The 19,852-nt window shown below is 50.4% G+C and overlaps 1 protein-coding gene across 1 annotated transcript in view; it reads right to left on the bottom strand.

The window, feature by feature from the left end:
• Positions 1–572: 572 nt before the first annotated feature.
• Positions 573–19,852, bottom strand: part of tle3b (TLE family member 3, transcriptional corepressor b) — a 42,401-nt gene continuing 23,121 nt past the window's right edge. The window contains exons 11-22 of the mRNA XM_084436940.1: positions 15,634–15,759; positions 15,445–15,495; positions 14,789–14,941; positions 10,558–10,690; positions 10,148–10,323; positions 7,951–8,027; positions 7,600–7,849; positions 4,705–4,952; positions 3,868–4,015; positions 3,143–3,293; positions 2,641–2,717; positions 573–2,188 (exon numbers count right to left, since the gene is read on the bottom strand). Of these exons, the coding sequence (XP_084293066.1) occupies positions 2,081–2,188; positions 2,641–2,717; positions 3,143–3,293; positions 3,868–4,015; positions 4,705–4,952; positions 7,600–7,849; positions 7,951–8,027; positions 10,148–10,323; positions 10,558–10,690; positions 14,789–14,941; positions 15,445–15,495; positions 15,634–15,759 (1,698 nt within the window). The 3' untranslated portion in view covers positions 573–2,080. The remainder of the gene's footprint in view (positions 2,189–2,640; positions 2,718–3,142; positions 3,294–3,867; positions 4,016–4,704; positions 4,953–7,599; positions 7,850–7,950; positions 8,028–10,147; positions 10,324–10,557; positions 10,691–14,788; positions 14,942–15,444; positions 15,496–15,633; positions 15,760–19,852) is intronic.

Below are 19,852 nucleotides of genomic sequence, written 5' to 3'. Positions count from 1 at the left end.
ATCCAAATATACTAGATCACCGTCAGTTCACCAGGATCACTCAGCAGAGAGAATCCAAATATACTAGATGCGTGTCTGTGTGTGAGCTGAGGCCTGTGGTGGTGTTGTTGTGTAGCTGAGGAAGCAGCATGTCTCATGTCCACCATGTCTTTTCAACAGGCCTGCAAACACCCCAAGTCTGCACACCAGCCCATTGACTCACACACCCTTTTCCCCAGACATACACACATGCCAAAACTCACACACCCAAACTCTTTAAAGCCCTCGTTAACCTGAGGGAGATGAGTAGTTTGCGGCTACACACACCAGTTGATGTTATGTCTTGTTAGCTTCTTATGTGCCTTAACTGCTTATGCATTTCAAATTATAAAGTTCCAATTGACTGGAAACCAAACATTTGGTTTAGCCCACTCCACTCCCAGTAGTACACACTCAAACCCAACTCATGTAAACAAAACATGTCTCAACAAGGTAGTCAGATTTCAAAAAGACATTTCTACAAAAAACAGTTTTATTGAATTATTAACAACTGTACATGTTCAGTGCTGACACAGTTTTGCTACATACTTTGGTGTGAACTGAGATACTCCCATGTCCACCCCTCATCACTGTTAGGAAAGGCAGGAAGGGTGCTGTGGAGAAGTTGTGTTAACTCTAGCCTTGTACTGAACATTACGCTAGACGCTGGCAATGCAAACTCAACACCAGGTCACAATGCAATAGTAATATCTGTTGTTACGTTTGATTGAGCCCGTCTTAATCACACCCCTGGGATCTCACAGGCACTGATGATTGTTCGAGGGCTGCCTCCAGTCGTCCAATGGCTGGCTTCCCCCTCCGTTCCAGGAACCAGTCAGAAGATGAGGACAGAGGCGTCAGGATTCCAATTGGAGCAGATTGATACTCTGGCATATTCCAATCTAGATGACACAAGCATGTCAGTCTATGATCAAGATAAGATTCAAGGGCCCATTCTAATTGTGTCAGGCTGGCCAAAAAGCAGTCCGTCATTCAGTTAGTGACCTCTTGAGTTCCACGTGGAGGTCAGAGGTCAACGTTTAAAACGTCACTCAGACTTTCCCCGATAATCCACAACGCACAAGAGACAGGGCAAAAAGAGCACAGACAAAGTACTTAATCAACTTTAAAAAAAACTTTTCTTTTAATAAGGTGTTTTTTTTAATGTACATGGATCTCCTGTGATAGGCTGCTCCCGGTGGGGGGCGTGGCTCTGCCCGGGCTGTGATAGGCTGCTCCCGGTGGGGGGCGTGGTTTTGCCCGGGCCGGCAGGCTGCACATGCTCCCCCCTGACCTCCCAGCAGCTCTGAAAGGGCACAGTCCCCAAACGGACAGGTTCTAATCCCCGCAAAACGCTCCAGCTCACTACGGACTTTCCTTTCTCTTTATTCCTTAAGACATGTGTATTTGATTTCTGTAAAGGTCAACTTTGAAGAAAAAAAAAAAAAAAGTTGGGAAGAAAATCTGTAAAAAATAAAAGTTCTAACCTACTTGGGATTTCCCCGTGAATCAGGCTTGTGAGAGGAGAAAGGAAAAGCATCACAAGTACACCAAGACACGAAAATATATATATTTATAATATATATTTATAAAATGTCTTTAATTACTCCAATATGTACACTTTTCACAAGTCTTCCACGGAGCAATGGTTTCAGACGAAGCGCCGCTCCATCGCGTTACGGAAACATTCTCATCGCTTGTAAAACCAATAAAACCAAAGTGGATACAATAAGCCCAGCAACCGACCAAAAACTGGAAAGAACAAAAAGAACACCAGCAAGACGACGTTTACTTCCTCAGTCCGCCTCAGCGTGTTGGTTAGATACACAAGCCCATAGCCAGGCTGACCAACTGTGCATCCGGCCATTGTCTGTAATAGCAGTAGCAGTAGTCGTCCACTCCCGGGCCGTTAGTCTGTAGTAGCAGTAGTCGTCCATTCCCAGGGTATTTCTGAAGGGGGGGGGGGGGGGGGGGACTGAGAAGGAGGAGGAGTAGGGGGGCCGTCAGCTCCGTCAGGCCAGTAGAAGTGCTTCTGCTGAGATGCTCCAGCAGGTTGGTCTGGTTAGTAGATGACCTCGTAGACCGTGGCCTTCTTGTCTCCAGAGCCCGTCACAATGTACTTGTCGTCTGCTGAGATGTCACAGCTCAGGACGGAGGAGCTCTCCTTGGACTGTGGGAACAGAAGGGACGTTAGGGACTGTGGGGACGTGGAGAACAGAAGGGACCTCAGGCCCACCGCTCAGCTGCGTCCCCTCAACTAACCCTGGGGTCAAACTGAAACTGAAACTCTGAAAGATGAATCCTTTCACCATTACCACAAATGATTGTGCCAATTCCCCATTTCTGTTCAGTCAAGTCAACTTTTATTAGAAAGGAACTCTCATCTTGCATATCGTCAACTCTAACTTTTAAAATCCTTACCACGGCAAACCCAATCAAACATCTCCCTCCAAGAACTAGAGTTTACATAAGCGTGCGCTTCCTGTGAATGTCCTTATCTGTTATGGGGGGCCGTCTGTCCGTCTGTCTCCTTTTGAAAGCAAAGACACTGCGCGCGCACACACACACACACCATTTTCCTCTTACTGCCCGGGTGGGTGGAGGAGGTATTGATTGCGTTACCTGGAATATGCTGGCACCATAGGGAGTCCTCCAGGCGTTCAGGAGATTGTCCTTCCCTGTGCTCACAAACCATTTACCTGAGAGAGAGAGAGAGAGGGAGAGGGAGAGGGAGAGAGAGGGAGGGAGAGAGGGGGAGAGGGAGAGAGTGGGAGAGAGAGAGAGAGAAAGAGAGAGGGGTAGAGAGAGAGAGAGAGAGAGAGAGAGAGAGGGGGAAAGAGAGAGAGAGAGAGGAAAGAGGGGACAGGACAGAGTCAAGGTTGTCCTTAAAGACCGGGTCAGTGTTGCACAAGCAGGGAGAGACCAGCGCTTCTCTTTCAGCTGAAGCTGAACAGTTCGGCACCAGTAGTTCAATGATGACCTCAACACCCTAACACCAACACATGACACTCAACACCCTAACACCAACATCACACTCACATTTCACGCCTATTAAACAGTTGTGCTCATTATTGTGCTCAGTGACTAATGAAGCGTTGAGCTGAACACAGCCAGGTTGTCTCACCACAGTAGGCGAACTTGAGCGAGAGCACGCAGCTCTCGTGCAGGTGGAGCTGGTACTTGTCAGGCTTGGTGTGGTGGAGCACCTCCACGTTGCTGCTCTCCATGCCCACGGCCAGCCACTCACCCGTGGGACAGTACCCCAGAGAGAAGATCTGCATGGGGCAGAGGGGAGGATGTGGTGTTGGTCAGTGTGTGTTGTGTGTGGGGGCGGGGGGGGGGGGGGGGCATGCATGCATGCGGGAGTGTTTACAGGGTTTAAAGTGAAAATGCTGGGGCGTGTGTGTGTGCATGTGTTTCAGAGAGAGAGTGCATGTGTGTGTGCATGTGTTTCAGAGAGAGAGTGCATGTGTGTGTGCATGTGTTTCAGAGAGAGAGTGCATGTGTGTGTGCATGTGTTTCAGAGAGAGAGTGCATGTGTGTGTGCGCGTGTTTCGGAGAGAGAGTGTGTGTGTGTGTTTCAGAGAGAGAGAGAGAGAGAGAGAGAGAGAGAGTGAGTGAGTGTGTGTGTGTGTGTGCGCGCGTGTTTTGGAGAGAGTGTGTGTGTGTGTGTTTCAGAGAGAGAGAGAGTGTGTGTTTCAGAGAGAGAGAGAGAGAGTATGTGTGTGTGTGTGTGTGTGTGTGTGTGTGCGCGTGTTTCGGAGAGAGAGTGTGTGTGTGTTTGTGTGTCAGAGAGAGAGAGAGAGAGAGAGAGAGAGAGTGTGTGTGTGTGTCAGAGAGAGAGAGCACCTGGGAGGTGAAGTCATGCTGCTGTAGCTGCCGCCCCTCCCTCAGGTCCCAGGACCGGACCGTGTTGTCCAGCCCCCCCGTCCACAGCTTGGTGCCGTCGTGGGAGATGTCGATGCAGCTGGCGCCGTCCGTGTGACCCTGGAACTGCCTGTAGCGCCACACACCCACACCCACAACAGACACACGCACAACACACAATCACAACACACACACCCACAACATCACATGAGAGTTAATGAGTGGGCCACACCTTACTACTACTGACTAATACTTACCTTACTACCACTGACCATGACAAATACATTTATTTTGGCGGCGGCTGCCAACAGGCTATGGAACAACCTGCCCCTTCATATTAGATCCTCCCACTCTTGAGTTGTTTAAATCCTCCCTAAAGACCTCCTTTCCTCCCGGGCGTTTAACCAGCCTGTGCTCAAGCCTTGTTATGTTCAATGTCTGTATAGTTTGCTGTAATTTCCTTGTTTTGTTGAGAAATGTTTTTACCCAGGACCCACCTTTGTACAGCACTTTGGTCGACTTCTGTCGTTTTATACATGCTTTATAAATACATTTTGATTTGATTTATTACTACTCATAATAGTCCAGACAGTAAAAACGGTCAGGTCTGATTCTAACCAGGGAAGAGGGCCGAGGCTCTCGGCGTGGAGGTAGGAACGCGCCAGAACACACCCTCCACCCCCCAGGGTTAGGGTTAGGGTCAGGGTTAGCCTAACCCTATCCCCCCATCCCTCGGGGGCGTGTCCTCAACTGACCAGGGTCTGGTTGTGGTCAGAACCCCCCCCCCCCCCCCCCCCTACCTCGGGGGCGTGTCCTCACCTGACCAGGGTCTGGTTGTGGAGGTCCCAGACGGCGATGTTCCCGTCGGAGCAGCAGGAGAAGCAGACCTTGGCGTCGGGGCTGATGGCGAGGGCGTAGCAGGCGGGCGCCGAGGACGTGAGCTCCGCCTTGATGCGCGGCGTCTGCGAGGCCAGGTCCCAGATGGTCAGCGTGCTGGCCTCCCCGCCCACGATCAGGGTGCGCCCGTCAGGCAGGAGCTTGCAGGAGCGGATGTAGTTGTCACGATTCTGGGAGAGACAAGAGAGAAGAGGAGAGAGGAGTTGGATCTCTGGCCATGACAGAGACATCAGGTTTCTTACACTTGATAAAAATATTAACCTTAAAAGAAGCGTTCAATGTTAATTATGTTAAATATGATGAAGGCAGGTATCCTAATAAGCAAGGAATCAAAACATAAGCATTTATCATGGGTGAGAGAGAGAGAGAGAGAGAGAGAGAGAGAGAGAGAGAGAGAGGGAGAGAGTGGGAGAGAGAGTGGGAGAGAGGTAGAGAGGGAGAGGGAGAGAGAGAGAGAGAGGGAGAGAGAGAGTGGGAGAAGGAAAGAGTGGGAGAGAGAGAGAGAGGGTGGGAGAGAGAGTGGGAGAGGGAGAGAGAGAGAGGGAGAGAGAGAGTGAATGGTTGGAATGCAGTCTCCTGGAGTGTGAAGGGATACTCGTTCTGTGCTTTATTAAGGAAGGAGGAGAGAGAGAGAGGGAGAGAGAGAGAGGGAGAGAGAGGGGGCTTGGCCTCCTCCCTGACAGGGATGGTGAATGATATATCAATAGATCTGTGGGGAGCTCTCAGCTGAATTAAACAGCACTGTGATGGCTGGATGAGACCTCATCCCTAACAGGCTGGATGAGACCTCATCACTAACAGGCTGGATGAGACCTCATCCCTAACAGCGCTGTGATGGCTGGATGAGACCTCATCACTAACAGGCTGGATGAGACCTCATCACTAACAGGCTGGATGAGACCTCATCCCTAACAGGCTGGATGAGACCTCATCCCTAACAGCACTGTGATGGCTGGATGAGACCTCATCACTAACAGGCTGGATGAGACCTCATCCCTAACAGGCTGGATGAGACCTCATCCCTAACAGGCTGGATGAGACCTCATCCCTAACAGCGCTGTGATGGCTGGATGAGACCTCATCACTAACAGGCTGGATGAGACCTCATCACTAACAGCGCTGTGATGGCTGGATGAGACCTCATCACTAACAGCACTGATGGCTGGATGAGACCTCATCACTAACAGCGCTGTGATGGCTGGATGAGACCTCATCCCTAACAGGCTGGATGAGACCTCATCCCTAACAGGCTGGATGAGACCTCATCCCTAACAGGCTGGATGAGACCTCATCCCTAACAGGCTGGATGAGACCTCATCCCTAACAGCGCTGTGATGGCTGGATGAGACCTCATCACTAACAGGCTGGATGAGACTTCATCCCTAACAGCGCTGTGATGGCTGGATGAGACCTCATCACTAACAGCACTGATGGCTGGATGAGACCTCATCACTAACAGCGCTGTGATGGCTGGATGAGACCTCATCCCTAACAGGCTGGATGAGACCTCATCCCTAACAGGCTGGATGAGACCTCATCCCTAACAGGCTGGATGAGACCTCATCACTAACGCCAGCAGTTTCCAGAGAGGGTCGTCCAGTGATCGTAGGATCGGTTGGAATCCCACCTCCTCCTGTCCACATGTCGAGGTTTCCTTGGGCAAGATGCTGAACCCCAAATTGCTCCCAATGAGCAGGTTAGCACCTTGAATGGCAGCTGCCGCTATTGGTGTGTGAGTGTGTGTGTGAATGGGTGAATGAGAGGCCATTGTAAAGCGCTCTGGATAAAAGCGCTATATAAGTGAATCCATTCACCATTTCCTCGCCTTCCTGCTATCAGAGTTTTTGAAGAGAGGAAAAGGTGTCGATGGTGTCTGATAAGAGGTTTTTCTGTCACAAGTGCCCTGGCTATTCGTAGCACAAGACCATATAGAAAATAAAGTCAGGTCTTGTGTGTTTTAAATAATTTTGCCTTCTGTGTATGTTGTTGTTTGTTTGTATATGATGTTAACTTTTGTATATGTTGCTGTTTTTAAAGCTGTGTATCCAGGGCACCATTGAAAACGAGACTTTGGTCTCAGTGGGTCCCCTGGATAAATAAAGGTGAAATAAACTATCTACCATGTACATGCCTTAGCTGGTCATGGTCAGGTGTCTGGAGGAGATCAAGTGAACATCCATAAGAAGCTCACTGCCCACTGGAGTAGGAGGTCATAGGTGGAGAGAACTCTAGCCATTGGACCGAGACCATGTATAGGTACAAACCACCGACTATAAAGGTGGGACAGACTGAACACCATGTTGTCTGATCAGGGAACGTTGAAAGCGTTTCTCTGGGACTGACCCCGATCCGTATGCCGTTGTATTAAATAAATGTTGAATTTGATTTACTTCCTCTCTGACCATTGATTCTTCAATACCATCCATCAATCATTATAATTATCAGTATCAAACAGCAGGATGGGAACCTCAGCGAATGACTAATGGTCTGCAAAATGGCGGCCGATCACTCCATCGTTGCTCAGGGCTTTTGGAACCAGGATTAGTTTGGAGGCCAATAAGACGGCCTATTAAAATGATTCACCTGGAGAACCTTGTGGCTGGAGAGGAACGGGTTGAGGAAAGCGAAGGACCAACCAACGTTACCGTCACAAACAGTCATACAGAGCTTGTTGGACAACATATGACAAACTACCACTCGAACCCACAGGACACAGCCAGCCTGTGACATATCAGGCACCAAACAGATACATGTCTAAAGCATAGCAGCTTCATGATAGGAGGTAGCTGCCTCTCTCAGCGCGTCGGAGGCTCCTACCAGGCAGTCCAGCTGGGACACGGGGCTCTTGCTGCCCGGCTGGCTGATGTCCCAGATCTTCACGCAGCCCTTGCCCCCGGTGTAGACGTGGCGCGTGGGGTTGCTGATGGTGACGGCGCACACCACCTCGCCGTGGCTCAGTGTGTTGATCTGGCGGGCGTGGCGCGGGATGCCCGGGCCGATCAGCGCGTCCGGTGGAAAGGGCACCGGCTGCATCTGGCCGTCCGCGCTCACGTGAAAAGAATAAGCCCTGAGGGGTGAGGAGAGGCAGAGACAAACACATCACTAAACTGGTGAAGGTTAAGACATCCATGAATGGATTATGAAATAGATACAGAGATAAAAACTTACGGTTTTCCCCCAGAGATGGATGTGAGGCTTGCGGGCAGGCCTGGGGCCCTCATGTGAGGATGAGGATCAAACCCCGCCTGAGGAAACATGGAGGACCTAGCGTTAGCATGCTGGCTAACAAACATCTCTGCACTAGGCCACACCACTAGGCTAAACTAGGTTAGGCTAGCGTTTCAAACCAGAACCTCTACAATATCACCCAGGGCGAGTTCATAACATCGTTTTAAAGAGGTGTAGAATGTTAATGTCTTGAAAGGCTCAGATTCCCTCGTCTTATTTGTAGCGTTAGCATAAAGGCAGGCAGCTTTACACAAGGCAACAACATCCCACTTGCTAATGCTAATGAAAGCCTGGGAGATTTTTCATTTTCCTCTTCCTTACAGCGGTCTTGCTAACCAACATCAAAGCCTTGGAATTAACTGCAAGGCTTCCACTCATTGCCTCACAGCGTACATACACGAATTTGAATGGGGAAAAAAAAAAAAATTAATATTGAAAGAGTGAATTATTGAAATAGGAAATGAATGCTAAGTTAGCTGCTAGTCACATAACATGAAGGTCTTTTAGCCAACAGCGGTGTTAGCCAATTTAGAGCACAAACTCTGCTGAGCTGGCAACGCAGTGGAGAGGATGAGACATACATTCCTGTGTAATATGTTACATGTGGGTCCAGAAGAGGGTTCATGTACTCCTCTGCATCCGTCTACACATTTGAGCGTGTGTAACACTACATGTGTGAACAGCAGGCTCTATACGAGCACAGACTATACAGGCTCTATACGAGCACAGACTATACAGGCTCTACACGAGCACAGACTATACAGGCTCTATACGAGCACAGACTATACAGGCGCTATACGAGCACAGACTATACAGGCTCTATACGAGCACAGACTATACAGGCTCTATACGAGCACAGACTATACAGGCTCTATACGAGCACAGACTATACAGGCTCTATACGAGCACAGACTATACAGGCTCTATACGAGCACAGACTATACAGGCGCTATACGAGCACAGACTATACAGGCTCTATACGAGCAAAGACTATACAGGCTCTATACGAGCACAGACTATACAGGCTCTATACGAGCACAGACTATACAGGCTCTATACGAGCACAGACTATACAGGCGCTATACGAGCACAGACTATACAGGCTCTATACGAGCACAGACTATACAGGCTCTATACGAGCACAGACTATACAGGCTCTATACGAGCACAGACTATACAGGCTCTATACGAGCACAGACTATACAGGCTCTATACGAGCACAGACTATACAGGCTCTATACGAGCACAGACTATACAGGGTGCTATACGAGCACAGACTATACAGGCTCTATACGAGCACAGACTATACAGGCTCTATACGAGCACAGACTATACAGGCTCTATACGAGCACAGACTATACAGGCTCTATACGAGCACAGACTATACAGGCGCTATACGAGCACAGACTATACAGGCTCTATACGAGCACAGACTATACAGGCTCTATACGAGCACAGACTATACAGGCTCTATACGAGCACAGACTATACAGGCTCTATACGAGCACAGACTATACAGGCTCTATACGAGCACAGACTATACAGGCGCTATACGAGCACAGACTATACAGGGTGCTATACGAGCACAGACTATACAGGCTCTATACGAGCACAGACTATACAGGCTCTATACGAGCACAGACTATACAGGCTCTATACGAGCACAGACTATACAGGCTCTATACGAGCACAGACTATACAGGCTCTATACGAGCACAGACTACACAGGCTCTATACGAGCACAGACTATACAGGCTCTATACGAGCACAGACTATACAGGCTCTATACGAGCACAGACTATACAGGCTCTATACGAGCACAGACTATACAGGCTCTATACGAGCACAGACTACACAGGCTCTATACGAGCACAGACTATACAGGCTCTATACGAGCACAGACTATACAGGCTCTATACGAGCACAGACTATACAGGCTCTATACGAGCACAGACTATACAGGCTCTATACGAGCACAGACTATACAGGGTGCTATACGAGCACAGACTATACAAGCGCTATACGAGCACAGACTATACAAGCGCTATACGAGCACAGACTATACAAGCGCTATACGAGCACAGACTATACAGGCTAAGGGGGAAAAGAGGATGCTGGGTAGTTTTTGGCGGCGCACCATGGGCGAGCGTCCGTAGGCGGCGGCGGCAGCGGCGCTCATCTGGGGGGAGATGTGGAGGCCGGCGTAGACCCCCGGGCTGGTGAGGGAGCCGTTCATCTCGTGGTGACCCATCATGGCGAAGGGCGTGGCGTAGGACCCGGCGATGGACAGGGGGGTGCGGAGGGCTGGGGCGGCTGGGGGGGGTCAAGGGTCAACATCAGGACAACACGATGAACAGCCAACATGACTCGCTTGTCTATTCTGGTTACATGTTGTGAACAACACTGATTAGCTCTGTGTGTGCGTATGTGCGTGCATGAGTGTGTGTGTGCGTATGTGAGTGTGTGTGTGCGCACACGCATATGTGTTTTTGGGTGCCTGCGTGGCAGTGAATATATACAGTATCCATGTCATGCAAATGCACATACCCAGAGCCTCCATGCCCGGAGGTTTGCCCATGATGGGCCGCAGCCCTGGGGTGGTGCTGGTGCCTGGGGTGGGGGCATCGTTCCTGGGCGTCGGCGTGTTGGACTTCAGGCCTGGCGTCGACGACTTATCGTTCTAGGAGAGACGAGGAATAAGCACACGGTTTGACGTTAGACCACTCAAAGGGTTTAGTACTGTAACCACGGAAATAGCAGAGATAGCAAGAGAGGCTGACAGGTGGAAGAAAGAAACGGGAAAGCGGTTTGACGTTTGAGTTTAACGCTAACTACTAACGCTGACTACTAACGCTAACTACTAACGCTAACTTCTAACGCTAACTACTAACGCTGACTACTAACGCTGACTACTAATGCTGACTCAGGGTGGAGGTAAATGCTAACTACTAATGCTGACTCACAGGGTGGAAGTTTTTGGCATTGAATCTGATTAGTGCCAGAATTGATTCAATCCCCTGACACTATTTTGCAAGGGCGCCGCTGGGGGAAAAACCCAACAACTTAGCGCTGCCAAAGATACCTGCTTGGTTTAATGAAATACAGTGTTGTCACCCCTATTGCAGAATCATAATGAGTGCAGCCAGACCTTCCTCCAGCGCTGGCACAGCGTGAACGGAGTGTGGTGGAGATGGGCGTGGCTACGCAAGACTAAACACTCACTACTGTAGCTGAACCTCCGCACATAGCGGGGGGGGGGGCCTTGTGGGCGAGCTTCAGGTAATCCAATCCAACACAGCCTGCAGGGGCCTGGCTGGTACATAAACCTCCATCTTTCACTCAACTCCCAACCTCATCACAGGTCTGCAACAGGAAAGCAAGATGGCTGCCCTGGCATTAATCCCTCATGGGCTTTGAATTCCTCACCCCCCCCCCAGTATCGGGCCAAGGAGACACGGGATAAGTGGTGAGGGATTGAGGGGAGTGAAAGAGGAAGCGATGGAAGGAGACAGGAAAGACTCATATACATGGTCTGACCTGGTCTAGCGCAGTCTGACTCATATACATGGTCTGACCTGGTCTAGCGCAGTCTGACTCATATACATGGTCTGACCTGGTCTAGCGCAGTCTGACTCATATACATGGTCTGACCTGGTCTAGCGCAGTCTGACTCATATACATGGTCTGACCTGGTCTAGCGCAGTCTGACTCATATACATGGTCTGACCTGGTCTAGCGCAGCTGGGATTTGCATTCCCATAACAAGGCAATCCTGCTTGAAGGTGTGTCTGTAACTGCTAACAGACTGAACTCTTGAAGGTGTGTCTGTAACTGCTAACAGACTGAACTCAAAACACACATCCTACTATGGGATGATATTCACACAGGTCTTGTTACAGATTTTGTTAATCTGTAATTTATTTGACTGCCAAACCCATGATATGTAGAACTACCACAACGTTCAGCCCCAGTGAACCAGCAGGTGAAGTCCCATCTGGGATCCCTCCCTTTATATCTGCCCTGCTGAGTCTCCTCCCTCCCTTTATATCTGCCCTGCTGAGTCTCCTCCCTCCCTTTATATCTGCCCTCCTGAGTCTCCTCCCTCCCTTTATATCTGCCCTCCTGAGTCTCCTCCCTCCCTTTATATCTGCCCTCCTGAGTCTCCTCCCTCCCTTTATATCTGCCCTGCTGAGTCTCCTCCCTCCCTTTATATCTGCCCTGCTGAGTCTCCTCCCTCCCTTTATATCTGCCCTGCTGAGTCTCCTCCCTCCCTTTATATCTGCCCTCCTGAGTCTCCTCCCTCCCTTTATATCTGCCCTCCTGAGTCTCCGCCCTCCTGAGTCTCCTCCCTTCCTTTACATCTGCCCTCCTGAGTCTCCTCCCTCCCTTTACATCTGCCCTCCTGAGTCTCCTCCCTCCCTTTATATCTGCCCTGCTGAGTCTCCTCCCTCCCTTTATATCTGCCCTCCTGAGTCTCCTCCCTCCCTTTATATCTGCCCTTCTGAGTCTCCTCCCTCCCTTTATATCTGCCCTCCTGAGTCTCCTCCCTCCCTTTATATCTGCCCTGCTGAGTCTCCTCCCTCCCTTTATATCTGCCCTGCTGAGTCTCCTCCCTCCAGCCACCCAGCAGCCTCATCACACATGGAAATAGAATACATGGTTAAGCTACTTGTAGAGTATTTTACTATGATCTCTCTCGTAGTTGATTATCATGGGCTGTAGCAGTAGTTGATTATCATGGGCTGTAGCAGTAGTTGATTATCATGGGCTATAGCAGTAGTTGATTATCATGGGCTATAGCAGTAGTTGATCATCATGGGCTGTAGCAGTAGTTGATTATCATGGGCTGTAGCAGTAGTTGATTATCATGGGCTATAGCAGTAGTTGATTATCATGGGCTATAGCAGTAGTTGATTATCATGGGCTGTAGCAGTAGTTGATTATCATGGGCTGTAGCAGTAGTTGATTATCATGGGCTATAGCAGTAGTTGATTATCATGGGCTATAGCACTAGTTGATTATCATGGGCTATAGCAGTAGTTGATTATCATGGGCTATAGCAGTAGTTGATTATCATGGGCTATAGCACTAGTTGATTATCATGGGCTATAGCAGTAGCCTATCTATTGTGAGGTTCGCTTAGCTAAACCTAGCTTACCTAAAATAGGCCTTCCCTACGATGTGCTTTCAAAAGAAACATTTCATTTGGAAGAATCATTTGTTTGAAAATATTATTTAGGAAGGAATTCCACTACCACATTGTGTTATGGACTGAATTGCGAACTTTGATTTTCTACTACGAGAGCTGTGGAGGCACGGCCAATTGAGTTGAATAAACACTACAGGAAAGAATAAGAACTGTTGTTTTGAACTTCTGAAAATGCCTTGTTTGGCTTACAGAACTGGGCTATAGCCAACATGGGACAATGGCCTGCTGGAGAGGTAGTGAGTGAAAGCTGCAGCTACACATTTAAATTCATAGACAGATCGTTTATTTGTAATTTAGTGTCACAATAAATCCTCAAATTGACAGCCAATGTGCAATGGTTTTTATATAGGCTACACAGTTAAACATGGCTGCTGAAGCTACAGGAGAGCTGTCCTGAGGCCCGTCTGACCTCACTGCTGCCCGCCAGCTGGGCTTGGGCCCGAGAGGGTCCGGAGACAGGAACCCATAATGGGACAACAAATCAGAGCCTCATCCGGCGCCGCCCAAACTGCTAATGGGACCGGGACTCTGGCCAGGCAGACAGAACCAGGCCCGGTTAGAGGAGGAGGAGAGGAAGACAGAACCAGGCCCGGTTGGAGGAGCAGGAGAGGAAGACAGAACCAGGCCCGGTTAGAGGAGGAGGAGAGGCAGACAGAACCAGGCCCGGTTAGAGGAGGAGGAGAGGCAGACAGAACCAGGCCCGGTTGGAGGAGGAGGAGAGGCAGACAGAACCGGGCCCGGTTAGAGGAGGAGGAGAGGCAGACAGAACCAGGCCCGGTTAGAGGAGCAGGAGAGGCAGACAGAACCAGGCCCGGTTGGAGGAGGAGGAGAGGGAGACAGAACCAGGCCCGGTTGGAGGAGGAGGAGAGGGAGACAGAACCAGGCCCGGTTAGAGGAGGAGGAGAGGCAGACAGAACCAGGCCCGGTTAGAGGAGCAGGAGAGGCAGACAGAACCAGGCCCGGTTGGAGGAGGAGGAGAGGCAGACAGAACCAGGCCCGGTTGGAGGAGGAGGAGAGGGAGACAGAACCAGGCCCGGTTGGAGGAGGAGGACAGGCAGACAGAACCAGGCCCGGTTAGAGGAGGAGGAGAGGCAGACAGAACCAGGCCCGGTTGGAGGAGGAGGAGAGGCAGACAGAACCAGGCCCGGTTGGAGGAGGAGGAGAGGCAGACAGAACCAGGCCCGGTTGGAGGAGGAGGAGAGGCAGACAGAACCAGGCCCGGTTGGAGGAGGAGGAGAGGCAGACAGAACCAGGCCCGGTTGGAGGAGGAGGAGGAGGAGAGGGACGGCAGGATGGAGTGAGAGAGTGAGCGGGAGGGAGGGAGGGAGGGATGGAGGACGGGGGGGGGGGGGGGGGGGCTGGAGCAATCTCCCTGTCAGAGACCCTGGTTTATTTACGGTCCAGGGCTGGAAAGCAATTGACATTTATTCCGTAAAGCCATAAAGAAGATTGAGAGGCGCAGGGCAGGGGGAGGAGCTGCAGGGCAGGGGGAGGAGCCCTCTCTCAGACATGCATGCACACACACACGCACACACAGTGACACTCTCTCTCACACACACACACACTCACATGGGCGTGGTCCTTGGCTTTGGACGAGGGTGTGCTGCCGGAGGAGGCCACGGAGGCGGGGCTATTGGGCGCGTCCTTCTTCAGGGCCCGTGATTTGTCCAGGCCGTTCTCCGGAGGGGAGTGGGCGGGGCTGGCCCGGGGCGTGGCGGGGTCCTGGAGAGAGAGACCGGAACAGGACAGAGATGAGCAGGACAGAGATGAGCGGGACAGAGATGAGCGGGACAGAGATGAGCGGGACAGAGATGAGCGGGACAGAGATGAGCGGGACAGAGATGAGCGGGACAGAGAAAAGAGCAAACACACGAGTGGGAAAACGCCGCATGTAGATCAAACAAGCTGGGACCACATGTGCAAACAAAGATTAACACACACACACACACACACACACACACACGCACGCACGCACACGCACGCACACACGTTTTTTTCCTTTGCTACTGTTCCTGTCTCTACAGTTTCCGTTGAGGCGTGTGAACATGGCCTACTGGCTAACAGAAAAGCATGAACCACTATTCTAATACAAACGATTTACACCCAATACCCAATAACCCTCTCAACCACCCTCCCACTCACCCTCTCACCCTCCGCACACATACGTGCACACACACACGTGAACACACACACACATGAACACACACACTTCAAGCTGCTCTTACCTCATTGGACACGTCCACTACCAGGTCATCACTTTTGTCTCCATCGCTGTCCTGTAGAAGCAGAGATTTAGCCCGTGTGTGTGTGCCCGTGTGTGTTTGTGCGTGTGTGTGTGTTTGTGCGTGTGTGTGCGTGTGTGCGCGTCTGTTTGTGCGTGTGTGTGTGTGTGTGTGTGTGTGTGTGTGACTCACATATCTGCTCATGCTGTCCTTCTCCTCCACCTTGCGTTTCTTGGAGTCCATGCTGCTGTAGTCAGACGAGCCCCGGTGCTTCTCACTGGCCGCACGCAGACTGTCTGACGGAGACACCGAGTTGTTCTACACACACACACACAAATACACAAACACAAATACACAACATAAGCTTTACACACAAATACACAACTTAAGCTTGAAAGCTTGGGATATTAGAAAAGCATCAGACAATCGCTCTGTTATGAAACTGAAGTGTTCATAAAATGTCCCTTTTCAGACTCAATCATTCAGGGTTCATCTGCGTTTCTGACCTTGAGAGCGTCTTCTTGTTTTAAGAGATTTGAATGGAACAGAACGGATCAGTTTGTTTAGCCTACGAGGTGTTTAAGAGATTTGAATGGAGCAGAACGGATCAGTGTAGCCTACGGGATGCCGGGAGCTCGATCACATGGTCTCGCGGGCGTCTCAGATCTCTGAGCGCTGACGAGGCCGGGGCTAAAGAAAGGGACCGCGTTGCCAAGCGCCATCTTGCTGGAGGCGGGGTGGGGCGGAGCTCTGTGGGGTAAGTGGGACGTTATAGAGGAGGCGGAGACAGCCGGCCGAGCGAGGGGGGAGGGGCTTAGGGCAGGCGGCGGTGAAACAGTCACAATATTGACTGAGGAGTTAAGCGCCCTGGTTCTGTTGGATCAGACTGGGGCTGGAGGTGGTGGGGTCAATGCAGAGAGGATTCTGGGAAGGCCTCAGTAGCCAAGGCGATGGAGCAAGGAAACTGACAGGGCAGCTGAGCAAACGGCGACACGCGGTGTACACACACAGACGAGCCAATCACAACACACGCTCAAACACACTCTCGCTCAAACTCAAACACACACACGCTCAAACACAAACACACACACACAAAATGCTCAAACACACACACACAATCTGGACTGACCCTAGCTGCCCTTGGAGGACAATACTATCTGAACGAGCACCATAATGCATGGAGACATCCTGTATCTAATCTCACCTAACTAACCCTAACCCTAATATCACCTAACTAACCCTAACCCCAATCTCACCTAACTAACCCTAACCCCACCTAACTAACCCTAACCCCAATCTCACCTAACTAACCCTAACCTCACCTAACTAACCCTAACCCCAATCTCACCTAACTAACCCTAATCTCAGAGGCAAACATGATGAAACCGAAACACTACGAGCCTGGCTTATATGACCAGGGTGAACCTGGTGAGAGGACACGTCGTATGACCAGGGTCATATAAGGACCATCCTCTGCCCTCTGCACGCACGCACACACACACGCACGCACGCACGCACGCACGCACGCACGCACACTAGGGCTGGGACTTTTGCCCAAAAATCATATTTGAAGTTCGTTTATTTATTAATAATAATATTCGAATATATTCGAATTATTATTAATAATATTTTTTACCATTAAATTCTTACAGAAAGACCTACCTAGGTTTTAAAATAAAGTTGTGCACATTCTGTCCACTAGTGGGCATTGTATCATAGGCAATATCGATAAGCAATGATGTTTTCAGAATGATTTTTTTATCAGATGTCTTAGTTATATCAAGATTAACTGCGAGGGGAGTCCCAGCCCAGCTGATAACCCTCCGTTGCGGGTTGGGGGGAAGCAACGGTCGGCTGGGATCCTGCCTCTCATAGTTAACCAGCAACTGGTCAGTGGACGGTACCAGGCAGCCTATACGCTATGTCTGAATCAAAGAAGGTTATCAAACTAGCTGGCTAGGATCATTTAAGCATAACAATCCAACGGCTCCAACTCCCCCAAAAGAACCCCTCCACTGCACAAGCACCAACCCCAATAATAATAATAATAATAATAATAATAAGCACAAGCTACCGAGTGCAACGTTAGCCTTGCTAACGGAGATAATGCATTTGGAGGAGAGTTGCAGCTGGTGCTAAACGAGGCAAAGGAAGAATATTTTGTGGACTATTATCACATCCATTTCACAGTTGGGATTATACAGAAAGGTGAGGATCGAGCGTGTTGGATGACCTAGTTAAGACAACGCCTAAATTGCCGTGGTGCAACCGAAATTAGACACCAAACTAATATGCGACTAACTAGTAGCAACTAAGAGTTTAGTCAGTGTTTAGGCATGACTACATGCTTGGGTTTATGGTGCGTTCCAGGCAACCCGTAACTCGTGTTTTTCCGACGTCCTACACGTGAAAATGCTCTGGAATGGCAGTAGCCTACATCGATCTGTACGAGTTCACGGGTGGGAAGTTACGGGTTTGACTGCCATTCCAGAGCATTTTCACGTGTAGGAGGTCGGAAAAACACGAGTTACCTGGAACGCGTGCTAACTAACGTCACCTCCTACAGGAGCCCAGGTGTCCAATAGCCTTGCTAATGAGCTCGCGATTGCAACTTCACCAGGCGTGAAAAACCCTCTGAATCTGAATCAAAAGCAACGTTTGCTAGCCAACACATTTACAAAAAATTATGCCTATAACAGGTTCGAATATTAAGGGCTGCCTAATATTCGTTCGAATACCAGTATTTCTGTCAATATTCGAATTATATTCGAATCCCGAAGTTCGGACTCCCAGCCCTAACGCACACACACACACACCAGAATGCTCTGACCTCTGTGGGGGGGGGAGACGGAGAGAGAGAGGGAGAGAGAGAGAGAGAGAGAGAGAGAGAGAGGGAGGGAGGGAGAGGGAGAAGGAGAGAGAGAGGGAGGGAAAGGGAGAGAGAGAGGGAGGGAGAGAGAGAGAGAGAGAGGGAGGGAGAGAGAGCACAAAAGGAGCCAGCAGGGGGGGGGGGGGGGGGGGGGTGATAGAGGCAGAAAGAGCTTGAAGAGGTTTATAAAAAAAAAAAATATATATAACGTGCCAGTGAGACGGAGGAAAAGAGCCTGGCGCCCAATGAGAGGCCAGCAGTGTGGCGCTGAGTTCTGCCCAGACCGGCGGGCTGGCACCTTCTCAGAGCCGGGCCGGGGGGGCTCCAGGACCGGCCCAGCCAGGGAAGTGGCGCGGGGCCCAGCGACAGGTCTGTGTGCCCAGGCCAGCACTCTCACCCAGCCTGGCCGCTCACTGCTCTCATCGGAGGGACGGACAGAGAAAGAGACACCTGCCCGTTCCAAATACTCTCCTTCCTCTCCAGGGAAGCCAGCAGGCCAGGAGGGCAGAGAGAGAGAGAGAGAGCATGAGAAAGAGCCAAGGAGGAAGGGAAGGATGACCCACCCAGACTACAGGCACATTGTGTTGCCTGTGTATGAAATGCGCTATAAAATTACGTTTGATTTGATTACAGTAGACTAACAGAGAGGGAGAGAGAGGGAGGGAGAGAGAGGGAGAGAGATGGAGAGAGAGAGAGAGAGAGAGGGGGAGAGAGGGGGAGAGAGAGGGAGAGAGTCACTCCAGTCATCCCAGACACAACACACTGAAAAACAGAATAAACCACGAGAAGCCAAGGCAGAGAGGGATGGCCTCAAGAGAGAACTGACTGCACTAAGAATAGAGTGAGAGAACTACAAGAGGAGAGGGTGGACTACAAGACCCAGCTGACAGCACTGTGAGAGGAGGTAAGAGAACTACAAGAGGAGAGGGTGGGCGACCAGGCCCAGCTGACAGCACTGAGAGAGGAGGTCAGAGAGCTCAGGCAAGAAAAAGAACAAATGGCCAACCAACTCACTCCTGACCTTGACCACAACAATGAGGCAAACCAACCAGGTCCCTCCAAACCAACTGCACCCTGCCCCCAGCATTGAACATGACAACCCTGAGGACACACCAGCTGAGGACAGACCCATCCCAGAAATTGTGCTCCTAATTGATTCCAATGGGAAGTACATAGAACAAAAGAAGCTCTTCCCTAAACACAAAGTCACCAAGCTATGGTGCCCAAACACCCAGCGGGCCCTGGAGATCCTGAATGAAAAAAGCATTGGATCCCCCAGCCACATAATCATTCATACAGTTACAAACGACCTGAGAACCCATCAAGAAAAAGTGGCCACTGCACTCAAATGTGTGATGGAAAAAGATACACACGCGTTCCCAAATTCAAGAATAGTGATCTCTACACTTCTACCCAGAAGAGACTGCCGCCCTGCCACCCTCCAGAGGATCAATACCAGCATCTCCAGAGACTGCCCTTAAACCCAACGTCCTACTAGCCCACCACCCCACACTAGATCTTGACTGCCTCTACGACCAAGTC

The sequence above is a fragment of the Borostomias antarcticus genome (genome assembly GCF_949987555.1).
Source record: "Borostomias antarcticus genome assembly, chromosome: 4".
In the NCBI taxonomy this organism is placed as follows: Eukaryota; Metazoa; Chordata; class Actinopteri; order Stomiiformes; family Stomiidae; genus Borostomias; species Borostomias antarcticus.
This window is presented reverse-complemented; position numbering and strand designations above follow the sequence as displayed.